General features: G+C 39.6%; 1 protein-coding gene across 1 annotated transcript in view; it reads left to right on the plus strand.

Moving 5' to 3' along the window:
• Positions 1 to 10,237, plus strand: part of LOC128741197 (glypican-6) — a 51,496-nt gene extending 41,259 nt beyond the window's left edge. Inside the window, exons 3-8 of the mRNA XM_053836825.1 lie at positions 5,004 to 5,238; positions 5,307 to 5,463; positions 5,680 to 5,946; positions 6,007 to 6,578; positions 6,662 to 6,831; positions 8,229 to 10,237. Of these exons, the coding sequence (XP_053692800.1) occupies positions 5,004 to 5,238; positions 5,307 to 5,463; positions 5,680 to 5,946; positions 6,007 to 6,578; positions 6,662 to 6,831; positions 8,229 to 8,590 (1,763 nt within the window). The 3' untranslated portion in view covers positions 8,591 to 10,237. The remainder of the gene's footprint in view (positions 1 to 5,003; positions 5,239 to 5,306; positions 5,464 to 5,679; positions 5,947 to 6,006; positions 6,579 to 6,661; positions 6,832 to 8,228) is intronic.
• The last annotated feature ends 6,822 nt before the right edge of the window (positions 10,238 to 17,059 follow it).

Raw genomic sequence — 17,059 nt, forward strand, 5'->3', positions numbered from 1 at the left:
TAATCAATTTCCAATTATACTGCTTTTGTCTCCACTTCGGCGCGATATTTTCAGCACATCCTATACTGTCATCCCGTCACCCATACTGAACGGTTGTGCTTTTTGCATGAGATGTAGCAACGGTGCGGGTTTAGGAGTTCGAATCTTTTCAAACTCATGAAATATTTAATGGTTACTCTCTACGTACGGCACGTTTTAGAAATAAACATAATTGCTGCGAGTAGGTTTTGTTTTTCATTGAACAAATTTATCGTATAGCTTGTATATTTTATACTTTATTTGGTTGGGCCAACCCAAATTTATTTAGTGCCTAAACCATCATGGCTTGTCGCCGCCTAAAAAATCTGACTGCGCCCCTGTTGGTATCCAGTTTTGAAGAAGCTTCCCGGCTACAATGTATAGTTTTATGTCGTCTGTCTATTTAAGTAGATAGACATCCGTGAATTCACTGATGATATCATGTCCATACCAACGTTTTCCCAAAGTTGTCAAATTAGCAAATTTCATTAGCTAAATTAACCGGTGAATGTCCCATTAATTTCAAATATATCGTCTTCAGTCAGACTCCAGGTTATGCCGGGTATATTTTACGTCAACATGTTATTTGTAGTTTTATGCATATTTAGCGTGGGTGAATTTTCTATAAACAATGCATTGCTGATCAACTTCCTCATATTTTAATGAATGCGCTGGTATACAATTGTATGTATGCAAGAAGGGTATTACGTTCCAAAAGCCAACTGGCTCCGATTGCTGTGCACAGTTTACGTATTGCTAATACGAATACCCTCATGTTGTAGGAGTTGAGCTGGATTGTAAGACTGTACGCCAATTAGGAACTACATGGCTAATAAAATATTGGAAGACGCACGAGCTCCACAAGAGTAGAGCAAATGCGCTGAACTTTTTATTTCCGAGTTGTAAAAGCGACAAATGTCAGTCAAGACCTTGCCGATTCATTTTAAATGATGAATTGAGGGACAATCTTCGGTGAGGAGTCCCGTGTGCGTAGGTCACTACGCGTTAAGGTGAGCAGTTTTTTAACTGCGGCAGGGTGCTCCGACACGGTGTGGAGCCAATAAACTGCAGAGCTGATCCTTGTTTTGCTAGGTTGTCAGCACAAATTTTTCACATGATTGTGAAGAACCTGATGCTCGAGCCACAGATGCTGATACCTGATAGGCTGTCAGCAAACTCATTACCCTCGATCCCACAGTGTCCAGTCACCCAGAATAATGAAACTTTGTTCCGACGGGACAGTTGCCTTAAAGTGATGTGCAAGTCATGTGTTAGTGGGCTAGTGCAGTCTAATAAAAATTCATTTCAAAGTTAAGCAAAATTAAACAAATCTGCACCAACTTGTTAAAAGCGCCAATCTGCAAAATGTAAACAAACCGAGTGAGGGTTATTTTCTGCTGGACTAGCATAGGGAAAAATCCTCACTCGGTTTGTTTACATTTTTGCAGATTGATCCTTTTGAAAAGTTGGTACCGAAATTATTATTTATTTACTATTTGATGGGGCTTTCAATCGTTGACTGGTTCGCCCCAAACCGAAATTATGTATTAGCCTTTCTAATAGCGAATTCATAAATTAACCTGGCTCAGGTCGATTAGCACTCAGTTTTAATCGAAGTGCTGTCAAAGCGTTCATAAATTGCCCGAGATTGCATCTCGTTTAAACTGACAGCATTCAGTTTGAAGCGCAGGTTACAACTGTCTAGCATTACGGTTTACGGGTCGAGTTAGCACGAACCCAGGTTAATTTATGAATTCGCTATAAATTGGCGGCTAGCTTAAGTTCAATTGCTTCTATGTGAAGAAACGGAAAAATTCTCCGGTTCTAAAAGTACTATTTTCCAATCCGATTTTAATAGGTCTTGGTATTATGTGTATCTGACACATTCCAACGTTACGAGACACCACGAGTATTTGTTTTTAAGAAGTACATTTGCTCCTATTTTATCAATAGTCTAATAAATATTTTCCACAATTGATGTTTTGATTCCGCTATTTAGTTTTATTTCCTAAATTTGATGGTGAAATATTGATTTTATTGGGCATCATTGATTATGTGTTTCACCTAGCTTCGAGGTACGACGCTGGTCTAACAAGTCAATCATCGTATGTTCGAATCTGTGATGAGCGGTGCCTTTATAGCTTCAATAGGATCAGTGTTGGGCACCGCTAATTCGCTAATTCGCTAACCGACTAATCGCGAAACGCTAGTACTTTATAATTTACACTCAGACTAGCCGAATTGTTGCTGATCCATAGTTCGAAACGAAGTGCCGCTGTTTATTTTAAAATTGATAAACCGTATAACAGGTTAGGTGGCTATAATAGTTTTGATCTTAGTTTTATTAAGAAAAGCCGTGTAATAAAGATAAATTAGTGATAAAGTGATTAGCGAAATTTCCACGATTATCTCCACGAAATTGATACTTTTCGTTACGGCACACCATAGCAGGAAATGTACATTCAGAATATGATTCAAACAATTGCAAAACTCTTTTTTGTTAGAGTTTTTTAAGCTCGACGAAGAGTTGTCGTTGAAGCCCAGGAAGAGACGGGCACAAGCAGTTTGAGTACATTTTTGCCTATTTGATTGGTTTAACCTTACAAACCATACCCGTAAATATCTTAGGAACTCTAACTTTTAAAAACGACACGCTAGTCGGAGCAGTAGCTACAAAGCTACAAATTATGCTGGTCGAAGTACAACATATATTAGGTAGTCTCGCAAGCTTCAAACCTGGAAATACTGTGAAAACCTGAAAATGTCAAGAAAATTTGTATCAATCTGGAAAAGTTAGGTTATGTCAGGGATCTTTCGCAGCACAAAAGATTATTTCCAATTTCAAAGTATTAACTCCCGGTGATCAGCAGATTCTCTTCGTCATATTCAAAACAGGAAGGAAAACCAAAGGGACTTTTATTGTTTGAAAAATAGTGAAAAAGCGTGGTTTTTCTTAATTATCTTTTCGTCAATAACGAAAAGACAATCCTTAAATATTAATGCCAAGTAATATATTGAATGTAATTCGTATTAAAGTTGATTCTAATGACACATTCCAGCGTGTTCCGTTACGACGAGGACCCGACCTTCATTGACATTTTGCTCCCGCTAGCAAAAAATACGTTTGTGACTAAGTTATTAAACAAGTTTTAAATTGTGTCTGTTAAATGTACTTTCTGACGTAGTATTTACTTTTTGATTTAGATTGTTATTTAGGTAGCTATAACAAGTTACATTTCGTAATGGGACACCATTGCAGAAATACCGCTTTTTCCACCATGTTTTAATATGTGTACACTTCAATGTGCTAATTATTAAACGTTTTGTATGTTGATTGTGTTGAGAACTACGTTTTATTTGTAGTTCAACCGTCTCTGGTTCATATCCAGTATAATATGAATTGAAATATGCAGTTTTAATACCGATTTCTTGGTGTACAAGTGCGTGGAATGTGTCTAATGCTGTTTTTTTCCTCTCTATGTCGGGAAAGTAGACGAAGACCCGCCGTAGACGAAGCCATCGCTAGATAAAGAACCCTATATAGTTTGCATTCCAAAAAACAACGTTCTGTGCATTTTTTTGTTATTGGAATAGACTAACTGTTACGACTTAGAGTGCATTATATACCATGAGTGTCACCAACATTTGTTATTAAACAAGCATCGAGAACATTATTGATATAAATAGTGCTGGAGAGATATTCGAGCTGCGCTATATAATATATTTGTTAAACAAACATTTAATGCAAAGTCTCCAGAATGACGCATTTTCGCTTCTGGCTGATGGTATCAGAACATAGCTAATTCCGAACACGACGCATATTCTTATCACACAGGAAGTTATTTTACCTTCTATTTTAAACTATAAAGTCGCGCATAGTCGTGTAATTTGTCAATATAGCTACCTCAATCAGCACCACTGTATTCGAGTGTTTTGCATTGATAAAGCTATAAAGTTTGTGGTTTCCGACCAACTTATTATTTGGGGGTCCAGATATCGCTTTATATCGTCAGAACCAAGCGTAAAATCGAACCGTAAAATAACTGAGCAGGTTTTCGTCACATCATACTAACTTAATCCAATCGTATGCAAATTAATTATTCTGGAGCTGTATCTTCAAGTTTTCGTCTCGACGCTGCTAAACTATGACACATCATCGTACACACATCAAGCGAGCGCTTCGCATGATGATCAGCCAGCACGCGGCCGGGCGCAACACAAGTCGTCAGGATTATCAATGCTTTATTCGTTTTACTACGCATTAACGCTGATGCAAGCTATATGGTTTCTGCAATTAGACATCCCACTAAGGTACCTTAGTACATTACCAAGCTTACTATGCTCAGCTCAACATCAAACCAGAACAACGCGTCCACTGTGACCACAATTCTTTCGCATACATGAATGCTTGAGATTACAGAGTCAACTTGTTACGCGCGCTCGTCGTTTGTCAATATTAAGGAAATTAGCATATTATTTCAATTATCAAAATGAAATGTATACAAATTTATGAGGCTGTCGTGCTCAGATTGGTATAGAAAATGGCAAGACGGCGTCTACTCTGTGTGAGCAGATATACAAATGAACCGAAACTCGGCGCACAAATGGCTTCCATGCAAATTTTGTGAATATTGGTTTGTCAGGTTTTCATTTTCTTTCTTATCTTGTTTGTTTATCTAAAATTTTATTGAAAGGAAACCAAAGAAAAAATGTTTACTTTCCAACATGTCTGAATATGCTGACCTGGTCTGGGGCAGCAGAGTGTCTGCGATGATCGAAAGTTAATCGTTCGATAATTATTGATGGCACAGAAATTATCGCATTACGCATGTATGGTCATTTTAGCTTGAGTCAAAATACTTTTTTTTCCATTTTAGAATAATCTAATTAAATTGATGTAACAGGAATGAATTATATTTGCACCCAAAATACGGGCGTTTTCTTGATTACTACATATTTATATAATTTGTTAATCTCTTTCACAGATTTCTTCAAACAGTTGCTCACGGAATCCAAAGCCGAGTTTCACGCCATGTTCAAGCGAACCTACGGCACAATTTACGAACAGAACGCATACGTTTTCTCGGATCTATTTACCGAACTGGAGCGGTACTATGCAAACGGAAAAGTTGACCTTGGCGAAGCCATGGATTCATTCTTCAATGTGTTGTACCAGAAAATGTTTACTGTTCTCAATTCACAATATACATTCAACACAAAGTGAGTATTTATCAATGCACGCCATAGTGAAACCGAAATTATTCTATGTATTCATTTGTTCTCTTCAGATATCTTGGGTGCGTCAGCGAGCATATGAAAGAGCTAAAACCATTTGGAGACGTCCCGGATAAGCTTTCAGTGCAAATCAAACGATCCTTCGTTGCTACTCGTACATTTGCCCAGGCGTTAAATTCAGCTGCCGAGGTTGCTAAGAATATGATTAATGTAAGTTCCACCCCTGGCAAACGAAGATGCACAATTGCTCTTATGAACCTGTTAAATTATGGTCTGTTTATAAAAGCTGCCGACATAGCCTAGCACAAATTGTGCTCAGTGCCTGAAAGCAGATAAAAAGTGCCGTATATGCATATGTCTTATTTGCATTTCTTCTTTCATTATATGTACTTTATTATACGAAATGTGTGTTATTCTGCTTTACAGGTACGGTTAACAGCTGAGTGCACCGCTGCATTGACGAAAATGAGTACATGTAATACTTGTGCTGGATTTCTGGAAAAGCCTTGCTCGTCCTATTGCGTAAACGTGATGAAGGGTTGTCTACAAAATTACCTCGAGTTGGATGCTGAATGGGATTCGTTTGTAGCCACGATGGAACGGGTGTCAGATAGGCTGCTAGGACCCTTTAATATTGTTATGGTTGTTGAACCAATAAATATTAAAATATCCGAAGCCATCATGAACTTCCAGGTTTGTTATTGAGCATAGACTGGAGGTTAAATGACACATGTAATGATGTTGTTATTTTAGGAAACCGGGCAAGATATATCTAATCGTGTGTTTCAAGGATGTGGAAAACCAGCTCTTGGCCGTCGAAGACGATCGCCTGAGTTCATCCCAGTGCCAGCATCAAAAACCGTAATAAGAAATAATCGTAACCTGGAAAGGTTACCACCTGTTACGCAATCGCAAGACGACAGCGACAGTTTTATTTTTGACGAAGACAATGTGTACAATGATCGTCATATTGTTAAAAGGTCAACTCAGGATTCGTCTAGTCGTGAATTGAAATATGAACCGGTGCAATTTTCCACTGGAGAAATCCAATTCACTAACAACAACAGTCCACCTAGTCATCACCAAATACAAAACGAAAATACAAACACCAACCGTAGCAATAGGAGGAAAAATAACCGAAAACAGACTGATGACGGAGATAATAATCGAGAGCCAATAGATCGTCTTGTGAAAGACATTAGGCAGCGTGTGAAAGATTCCAAGCGGTTTTGGTCCAATTTACCTTACATGTTATGTAATAACGAAGATGTTGCTGCTCCTCCAAGTAGTGATAGTAGTTGTTGGAATGGGCACACCATTGACCGGTAAGTTGCAAAATAAAAACCTATTTACTTACTGTTACTTACCTATTTACTTACTGTGCCAAAAACAATTTTCTGTTCAATAGATATCTTCATGCGGTTGCGTCTGAGGTCGAAAAAAATCCAGAGTTTCCAAACCGCCCATCGAACAATCGACAAACTGCAATAGTGCAACAACAATTGTATACACTGAGAACCGCCATCAGCCAGTTAAGGAATGCTTACAATGGACATGATGTTGAATGGACTGATCAAGGTAGGAATGATTTTGATGTAATTTAATTATTATGGTCTCCACAATAATCCTGGATTTTTATATATCTCATTAGAGGTACAAAGTAAAGGTCTAAGAACCAAGAAGAGTTACGTGAAGTTATACTCATTTGCGCTTATAACTTTAGTTAAAAAATCGTTAACGTCTTTAAAATTTGCAGCACTTATTGTGTCCTATAAAACTACGTTTTTGTCTCACTGGAAACTACGTTGTCATTCCAAACAGTTGATAGGTTTTGAGCGTGGGCGATTATCCCCAAAAATGTTTATATGTTTATAATTAAACAGTATAGAAAGTTATTTGCCGCCCAAAAACTCAAATAGCTTCTAAATATTGTCAAAACATCTGAGCGGTATGCCGTCGATTTCGAACCGTGAAGAATTCACAATAGGTCGATTTTGCCTGCCTCTCAGTTGATCTCGAGGTACGATGCTATGCTGGTCTAATAAGCTAGTCGTCGTATGTTTGAATCTCGGCTCGGTCGGTCGTATAAAAACAGAAAATCAAGTTTCGATAACAGAATGTAGCACCTAGGCTTTACTTTTTTTTAGGAATTTCATACTGGCGGCGTCTAAATAATTGAATTGAGATTAAAAGCTCATTTTTGCCCATTATGCAGTGGTTCAAATCTAACGAAAACAACACATTGTAATGTTAGACCTTCGGGAGGCCTCAGAAAGCCAGCATTCGCTCTCCATTTGACGGCTCTTAGTGTGGTGAAGAGCAGCCTCATTTTGCCGTATCTGACGCCTTCGTGCCCATGTCCGCCGATCAGGCAGAACAAAGGGATGAAATCAGAGATCTCCACTGCCGACGGTTACTCACCATGGCTTTTACCGATCGTTAGGACAGGTTCTCATCTACAGCGTGCATGTCGTTGGCTAAGCTGCGTCGCCATAAGCCACTAAGTCTACCTCTTCTACGCTGCCCTTGCGGATTCCAGACGCGTGCTTCTCTGCAGATCTCGTTCGTTCAAGGTCTGGCCGATCCATTTCCACATACGTTTTCAAATTTCTGATTACTAGTTGAGAAATATTTTGATGGACTTTGTGATTTTTTTCCATACACTTTCGGTAACAGCCAACGTATTATTCTTGTCCTGCAATATTGGGTCGACATTTGATTTGGTTGAATACCATATCCCGGTCTGATTTTGAGTTGTTTACCAATCTATCATTTAGCGGGGTTTGCATTTTTTAGTAGATGTCCAATTTTTTCTGCAGTGTCCTTGTCCCGAGGTCACAATTATAGCCACCAATTTTGATGTAAATCTGAAAATAAAAGTTCCCCCATTTGATACCCACACTTGGTACTGTTTTCCCCAATAGGTAGGTGCAGTCCTTATTTACAAAATCGAATTTCCATTTTTATCTTTACAGAAGATAATTACTACGGAAGTGGATCTGGAGGGGGAAGCGGTATTGATGAAGAGGAGGAAAATGGCTCTGGACTCGGGCCTTGGCCTGAGGAGCATGAGCACTTCCCAGGAGCATCAGGACAGCCGGACAGTGGTGCTGCAGGAGATAACAGTAGAGATAGTGGCAATAGCGATTTTGATTATACCAGTCATAAAACTACTCCCGTCGTGGAAGGCGGTAGCAGTAGTGGCGGTGGAACGTCAACGGTTACCGGAAGTGGTAGCGACCGTGTTCCACCGTTATCGATAACGCGAGCGCTGCTTCAATTCTTCCTGCCGCTTGTGATTGCTTGGTTCGGCGGCTTGTTTGCTGATTTGCTGTGATTCGATTAAAGTAGCTATAAAGTATGTATAATATTTTATTATTTTTTAATTTATATCGTCAAAGTTTTAAGTTCTATTGAATGTAAAGGCAAGCGCGATAGTGGAAGCTGAAGAGATGTGCATATATTTATAGATAGATGCTCTTTTTCAAATTGATGCGTTTGTTATTGTACATGATCCAAATGTGATGAGAATATACCGAGCAGCTGTATAAGAGAATACTTACATTCAACCCTCAATACGTAACCGACGATGAATAGATCCTTCAGTTCTGTCTAACTGTATGTGAGCTTTGAAATTAATGAGTAGCTAACATGTTTGTGTTTCTATGTTCATATAAGTAGAACATTTTCTTAACTCAATTACTTAATCTTATATCATATGAAGGAGGCGAAACACAATCTTTGTTAACTCTGATGATCGTAATAAGATTTCCCATTTCAGCTATTTCCCAGTGTTTAGTAGTATTATAATTACCGTGCCAGGATTACCTGAATTGTTGTCTATTGCAACGTGAAATTAATATAACAGCATTTAATTACATCGCCATTGTGTGACGCCATTCCTTCTGTTGCTCAAATCTTGTTACAGATTTTCCATCAACAAAAAAAGCGAAGGAAGTATAGGTCGAAATGCGATTTCATTATTAATATTTTAGGCCTTATCACAACTCTAGTCAAATTAAATAGATAAACCTACTTCCTTCGCGTGAGTAAAAACCACCCGCTATGAAACAATCTCATTCGTTCCTTATTTTGAAAGGAAACTTCTTTGTTCAATCCATTTTACAGCATTATTTAGTATAAATCTAAGAAACATACGACTGCCTTTGATAAAGCTACTTATTTGCCAACAAAATGCCACTAAAATGCTTTGCGTACACAGTTGAGCCTCTGTAAATATCTAATAATAGATCTCTAGATAGTATAACTAAACGAGCAAAGAATGTGTCGATAAATGCTTAGTATATTTATTAACATTTACGTATTGGTAATATATTTTAATTTATGTAGAGAAAATTTATGTTTAACTAGCGCTAGATACCTTTCGAAACAAAATTTTATTTCAAATTAAAAGCAAGTAGGCGCTTCATAACTCTACCACAAGCCGATAGCCGATAGGTACATGTCTGGGGGTACATGTCTTGTTTTACGTAAACTTGTCTGAAAAACAGCTCTACATGATACGCGCTAAAAAGCTGCATAATTGATACAGGGGTTATACAGTAAATTTTAAACTGTAATTCAATGTGTATACGCACATAATAAAAGCACATGCATTTTGGTTGAGTTGTGAATGCAGTATTTGCTATAAAATATACATAGTATTTGTACAAAAGTAAACATATATAGGAAAAAATGATAGAGAACAACTGGTTGCAACCACTCAGAACAATGATCAATAACTGTATAGCGAGAACATCCATATCAAAGTACCTTTTTGGAAATTTAACTCTCAGTACGAATAATAGTCTCAGTGCATAGTCTGATTATAAATGCAGAATTCAAGTTAATTTGCACAAATCGATTTCCAAGCAAACATGGATAATAATGTTCATCGGTGAGATACAATCGTATGGTGATACTGAATGCAGAAATGTAATGCAAAATTGACCTTGAAGAGTATTAATTATATAACAGTATATGAAGAGGTATGTGAAATAAAAATCAATTTATATCAAATTCTCAGCGAATTTCATCATAATATCACATTTTCATGAAGGTCTAGCAAGGTGCCCGATTTTGTTTGAGCCGTCCCCTGTTTGTTTTATAACCACTACTTTCGTGATTCGGAAACAACCCCCTTTTCAATATTTCGAACGCCTCTCTATCTCTCGTCAGTTCTTCCCTTTGGTCCCCCACCCAGAAAGACACAATTTTCAATTTTATTTTTTACTAGCTGACCCGACAAACTTCGTATTGCCACAAATTAACCTGTGTTGTACATAAATCATGAATCTCGGATGATCTTTGTCACAATCTCGAGTTTTGCAAGCCCCCCAGTGGGCGGCGCTTCCGACGGCGGGTCACCGGCAACACTCGCGACCGTCTCGTCCTGAATGATCTAGTGTTACTATAGATAGTTTTTGTGGTCTTGTATTGACTAATATTTTATGGAAGAGTCTCGAATTTCTCGAGTTCGATTAGTTTTTGAGTTTCGCAAAAATTTCTGTTTTATTTGTATGAGAGTCCATATCCCCCTACCACAGGGGTGAGAGGTCTCTAACTATCGTAAAATAAATTCAAGACTCCAAAATCTCCCACATGCCAAATTTGGTTCCATTTGCTTAATTAGTTCTTAAGTTATAAGGAAATTTGAAATTCATTTGTATGGGAGCTCCCCTCTTAAAAGGGGAAGGGGTCGTAATTCACCATAGCAAAAAATTTCTGCCATCTAAAACTCCCACATGCCAAATTTGGTTCCATTTGATTGATTAGTTCTCGAGATAAGAGGAAATTTGCATTTCATTTGTATGGAAGCCCACCCTCTTAAAGGGGAGATGGGCCATAACTCGCTTTCTAAAGAAGAGAGGGGTCTCAATTCACCATAGAAAAAAATCTTGCATCCAAAACCACTTACATGTCAAATTTGGTTCCATTTGCTTGATTAGTTCTCGAGTTATGAGGAAATTTGTTTTTCATTTGTGTAGAAGCACCCCCTCTTAAAGTTGGGAGGGGTCCTAATTCACCATAGAAAATATTTTTGCCTCCAGAAACCTCCACATGCCAAATTTGGTTCTATTTGCTTGATTAGTTCTGGAGTTAGGAAATTTGAATTTCATTTGTATAGGAGCCCCCCCTCCTAAAGTGGGAAAGGGTCCCAATGCATCATTGAAAAAAATTTTTGTCTCCAAAAACATCCACGTGCCAAATTTGGTTCCATTTGCTTGATTAGTTCTCGAGTTATGAGGAAATTTGTATTTCGTTTGTATAGGAGCCCCCCCTCTTAAAGTTGAAAGGGGTCCTAATTCACCATAGAAAATATTCCTGCCCTCGAAAACTTTCACATGCCAAATTTGGTTTCATTTGCTTGATTAGCTCTCGAGTTATGAGGAAATTTGTATTTCATTTGTATAGGAGCCCCCCCCCTCTTAAAGTGAGGAGGGGTCCCAGTTCATCATAGAAAAAAATTTTGTCTCCAAAAACACCCACGTGTCAAATTTGGTTCCATTTGCTTGATTAGTTCTCGAGTTACGAGGAAATTTGTATTTCGTTTGAATAGGAGCCCCCCCTCTTAAAGTGGGGAGGGGTTCTAATTCACCATAGAAAATATTCATGCCCTAGAAAACTTTCACATGCCAAATTTGGTTCCATTTGCTTGATTAATTCTCGAGTTATGAGGAAATTTGCATTTCATTTGTATAGGAGCCCCCCTCCCTAAAGTGGGGAGGGGTCCCAATTCATCATAGAAAAAAATTTTGTCTCCAAAAACACCCACGTGCCAAATTTTGTTCCATTTGCTTGATTAGTTCTCGAGTTATGAGGAAATTTGTATTTCGTTTGTATAGGAGCCCCCCCTCTTAAAGTGGGGAGGGGTCCTTATTTACCATAGAAAATATTCTTGCCCTCGAAAACTTTCACATGCCAAATTTTGTTCCATTTGCTTGATTAGTTCTTCAGTTATGAGGAAATTTGTATTTCATGTGTATAGGATCCCCCCCTCCTAAAACGGGGAGGGGTCCCAATTCATCATAGAAAAAAATTTTGTCTCCTAAAACACCCACATGCCAAATTTGGTTCCATTTGCTTAATTACTTCTCGAGTTATGAGGAAAATTGTGTTTCTTTGGTACAGGAGCCCCACCTATCAAAGTGGGGAGGGGTCCTAATTTTTTATAGAAAATATTCTTGCCTTCGAAAACCTTCACATGCCAAATTTGGTTCCATTTGCTTGATTAGTTCTCGAGTTATGAGGAAATTTGTATGGAAGCCCCCCTTTTTAAAGAGGAGAGGAGTTATAATTCCCCTTATAAAGAGGGGAGGGGTCTCAATTTACCATAGAATAAATTCTTGTCACCGAAAACACCCACATGCCAAATTTTGTTCTATTTGCTTGATTAGTTGTCGAGTTATGCAGAAATTTGTGTTTCATTTGTGTAGGAGCCCCCCCTCTTAGTGGGGGGAGGGGTTTCTAACCATCACTAAAACCTTTCCTGGCCCCAAAAAACCTCTACATGCATATTTTCATGCCGATTGGTTCAGTAGTTTTCGATTCTATAAGGAACATACGGACAGACAGACAGACAGACAGACAGACAGAAATCCTTCTTTATAGGCACAGAACAGAAGTGGAAGTGGAAATCCAAACACGTACGTGCTACTTTCTACAGATACTAGCGAACCTGGCGGTAGCGAGTCACTTTTATCCACGAAAACACACGAACGTATACGAATGCACACAAAAGCATGTGAAAGCTGCTATGCGATTGGCAGCGAGCGTTCTGCTTATATTGCTGTTATTCGCTTCTTTACGAAACCTTCCCAAAAGAAAAATAAAAACACAAAAGACTTTGTTACCAGTTTTGATCGCCGAATCGTTCGGACTTCCACTTCTGTTCTGTGTTATAGGTATAGATTTCAGCCCCTTACTTAGTCGGCTTGCCGTCCCAGATAGAAATGCATAGCGAATATTCTCTGTCGGGGGGCCCTGTAGCCGCAAGGTTACCGAGTCTGCCTTGACAAGCGAGTGGTCGTGGGTTCGAATCTTAGTAGAATCCGGCCATTCGATGTTAAGTGACTTTAGCATGGGTTTATTCTCAGGCCCCTCCACATCCTTCCTACTGCATTCTGCATTTACTAACAATGAAAGCCCCTTGCCAGGGCAAGTTAGAAGAGTGGTACTTGCTTGAAGTGCGAATGAAGCCTCTTGTTCAAGGGCAAATTATAGCTTGTTCCGCTTCCTGGTTATAGGAACGAGATTGGTAATGCATAAGTAGTAAGGAACACATACACACCCTCACTCTGTGCTGAACTCTGCTTTTACCGACCATGAAGCCTTTAGCCGGGACTGGTTATAAGAATGATACTTGCTCGAGGTGCGAATGAAGCCTCTTGTCCAAGGACAAATTGTAACTAGTCTCCGCGCTTCCTGGCTCTAGAGCTAGATTGGTTGAAAAGTAGTAAGAAGCGTAGAGGGAAAAAGGGGTGAAAACAAACCGACACTTTAAGCACGGATAATAAGCAGTTCGCTCACTCTATAGCGATACTGCAATAACAACGAAGTGCGGAACAACACCTGGATAAGATCACAATAGATCAAAATGGTGGTCGTAGTGATAATATCCACACAAAAAAAAACCCTCTCTGTCCCATGGTAGCATAGGTGCTCCATGACTTCTGATACTAAAATTGATCCATAAAATTTTTAAGGCATTTAAACATGGATATTTTAATTTCAAGAAGTAGTAAAAACAATGTTTTATAAGCTGTATATGTAGTTGTATTTAATGAATTGCTCATTAATAGCTTTTCAACTGATTATACTGTAAATAAAGCTGATAACCAAGAGGCACTCCAAAAGTGCGTTTTAGTGACTAAATGAACAGAAATAGTGACCAAAAAGTGACCAAACAAATACGAAAGTGACTGAAAAGTGACCAAATGGAGCAAATTTTAGATTTGAAATTTTATGCCAAAAGAAAGATATTTATGTAGGAATTTCAATGATCTTCAAAACACGCATCTGTTTCTGTAAGTTCTGGGTAAATAAAGGGCACCACTATTCCCAGTTAGAGACCCATCGATCAATATCACTGAAATCCGCAAGATAAATCGACCTTTTTTCACCATGAGAAAGCTGTTTTCGTGTGGAATCCGATAGCAGGATGTTACATTGCAACAATAAATGTCTCGGTTAGCAACGCGAAAATCAAATTGGGATTTTCTTCATTTGGAAAATCTACAAAAAACAAACAGGTTGTCATCGTCAGCATAGGGCCGAGGTAGCTAGCGATATTCCAAGCAGTCGTTTCAATTCAACTCGATCTTGGGCTATTCGTCGCCAATTTTCCGGCGTCTGGGAAGTCGCAAGTTGCTTTTGACCTGTTCGAACCATCTCGCACATCAGGCCTGTTTCTGATGCTAGTGTGGTTGCTACTACCTCACTGGAATCAGGATCTACTTCCATCTATTCTCCCGAATCCCTGTTTCGGTTTGACGCTGGTTCCATCGGCGAAGGTGTTCCAAATTGGAGATCCAAGTGTGAAGCTAAAACCCGAATGATATATCGCTGGCTGCGATTGAAGAAATCTGTAGTTTCCGCATTACTTACTTATTCAGCCGAGAGCCGGGGTGGCTCTTGCCGTATCAAGAATTCCTCTCCATTGTACTTGGTCCTGGGCTACTCGTCGCCAATTCGTTGCGCGTCTCGACACGCGCAAGTCGGCTTCAACCTGGTCGAGCCATCTAGCACGTTGAGACCCTCTATTGCTGGTGCCGGCCGGTGGGGTTCTTGAAGAGAACGGATTTAACTGCACAGTCGTCCGGCATCCTTGCGACGTGGCCGGCCCACCGTAGTCTCCCTCTTTCGCCAGGTGTACGATGGGAATCTCTCTAAGCAGTGCCTGTAGCTCGTGATTCATACGTCTCCGCCACTCTCCGCTTTCCGTCTGTACTCCGCCAAAATTGTCCGCAACACCTTTCGTTCAAAAGCGGCAAGTGCACGCATGTCTTCCGTAAGTAAAGTTACCGTCTCAAGTCCGTAGAGGACTACCGGCCTGATTAGCGTTTTGTACATCGTCAGCTTTGTGCGGCGGCATATGCTTCTTGATCGAAACGTCTTGCGAAGGGAAAAGTAGGCTCGATTTCCAGCTTGATCGTTGGATCTCCTTACTTGTATTATTGTCGGCGGTGACCAGAGATCCCAAATATACGAACTCATCAACCACTTCCAGTTCATCGCCGTCAATAGTCACTGTCCGTGGGAGGCAAACGTTACTTTCTCGGGGGCCTCTTCCTACCATATATTTGGTTTTCAACGCATTAATTTGTAACCCTATCCTCCTAGCCTCCGTTTTTAGTCTGGCGTAGATTACCTCCGCCGTCTCACGGTTTCTAGTAATGATGTCGAGGTCGTCTGCAAAGGCTAGGAGTTGGCCACTATTACTGAAGATCGTTCCCCTCGTTTCGATGCCCGCTCGCCGGATCACACCTTCAATAGCGATATTGAATAACATACAGGACAGTCCATCCCCTTACCGTAACCCTCTGCGCGATTCGAAAGGGCTTGAGAGTGTCCCCGAAACGAGCACGTAGCACATCACTCGTTTCAGTGTAGCTTTGATCAGCCGCGTCAGTTTGTCCGGAAAACCGTACTCGTGCATTATCTGCCATAACTGTTCGCGTTCAACGGTATCGTATGCTGCTCTGAAATCCACGAAAATATGATGCGTGGGCACGTTTATTACCTTCGCCGATATGATGCACCACATCTCGCCGGCATGCAATAGAACGAATTTTTACGTTTGAATTGAAAAAATTCATACAGCTGGGATTTTCTGATATGGAGTTTTGTGATATTATTGTCCACACAATACTGGGTCAGCTTTCTGTATCTCAGCTAAATGCAGTTTATCTTTGTGGTTTGATGGACTTCAGACGTTTGATTGCCACTTTAAGTTTAGCTAATGGCGGCTAACAGTGATGCAGTTGATGTAACGTACTGCGGGTGTTCAAATTGTTTACCCCTACAGTTAAACTGATCCGTACGATTGCTCAGAGGTTTATGCCATGCTCTAAAAATAATCTCAATTCTCAGTGATTTTGCTGCAAAGCACAAAAGTTCCAGAAGTTTTGCTTATAGAATGTTTTGCTCAGCAGCCCAATGAGCGACAATTTTGTTTCATCTTTCTTTTTTTGCCGGAGCACTTCAGAATGCATGCTTTTAAGATAACGAAGCATATCGTTTCAGGCCGTCTAAACGCCTGCCCGATATTCTCTTCCGGATACAGAGCAAACAGCATCTGGTCTCCAGTGTGCGAAGAAAAAATTAGCTCTGCTAGTTGTGCTCTTTTTGTGCAAGATTTTATTTATTTACTTATTTATTATATTAATTTATCTGAACAATGTTCTTAATAAATAGATAAGCGTCAAATTTTATAAAATATTAAATTGCAGGCGGTGATGGGTTCTTGATAACCTAAAAACGTGCGATGATAATTAATTTGTAGCAGGCCAGTTGAGCGCAGGGCATGTTGCGAAGCATGAAAATTTATGAGAGACAAAAGTGTCGGCGAGTCGATGTCACCATTCATCAGTTTCGCAATAAATATAGCCTGATGCATTTTACGACGGCTTTCGAACGTATCGATACCTAGTAGATGGCAACGGTCTGGGTACGGTGGTAGGTTAACCGGATCACGCCAAAGAAGTTCACGTAGTGCGAGTCGAACAAGTCTTTTCTGGATATGTTCAATCCTCTGATTCCAAGACAGCTGATGTGGAAACCAAACCAAATTGCAGTTTGCCAGTAG

Source organism: Sabethes cyaneus, chromosome 3 (assembly GCF_943734655.1).
Source record: "Sabethes cyaneus chromosome 3, idSabCyanKW18_F2, whole genome shotgun sequence".
Taxonomy (NCBI): domain Eukaryota; kingdom Metazoa; phylum Arthropoda; class Insecta; order Diptera; family Culicidae; genus Sabethes; species Sabethes cyaneus.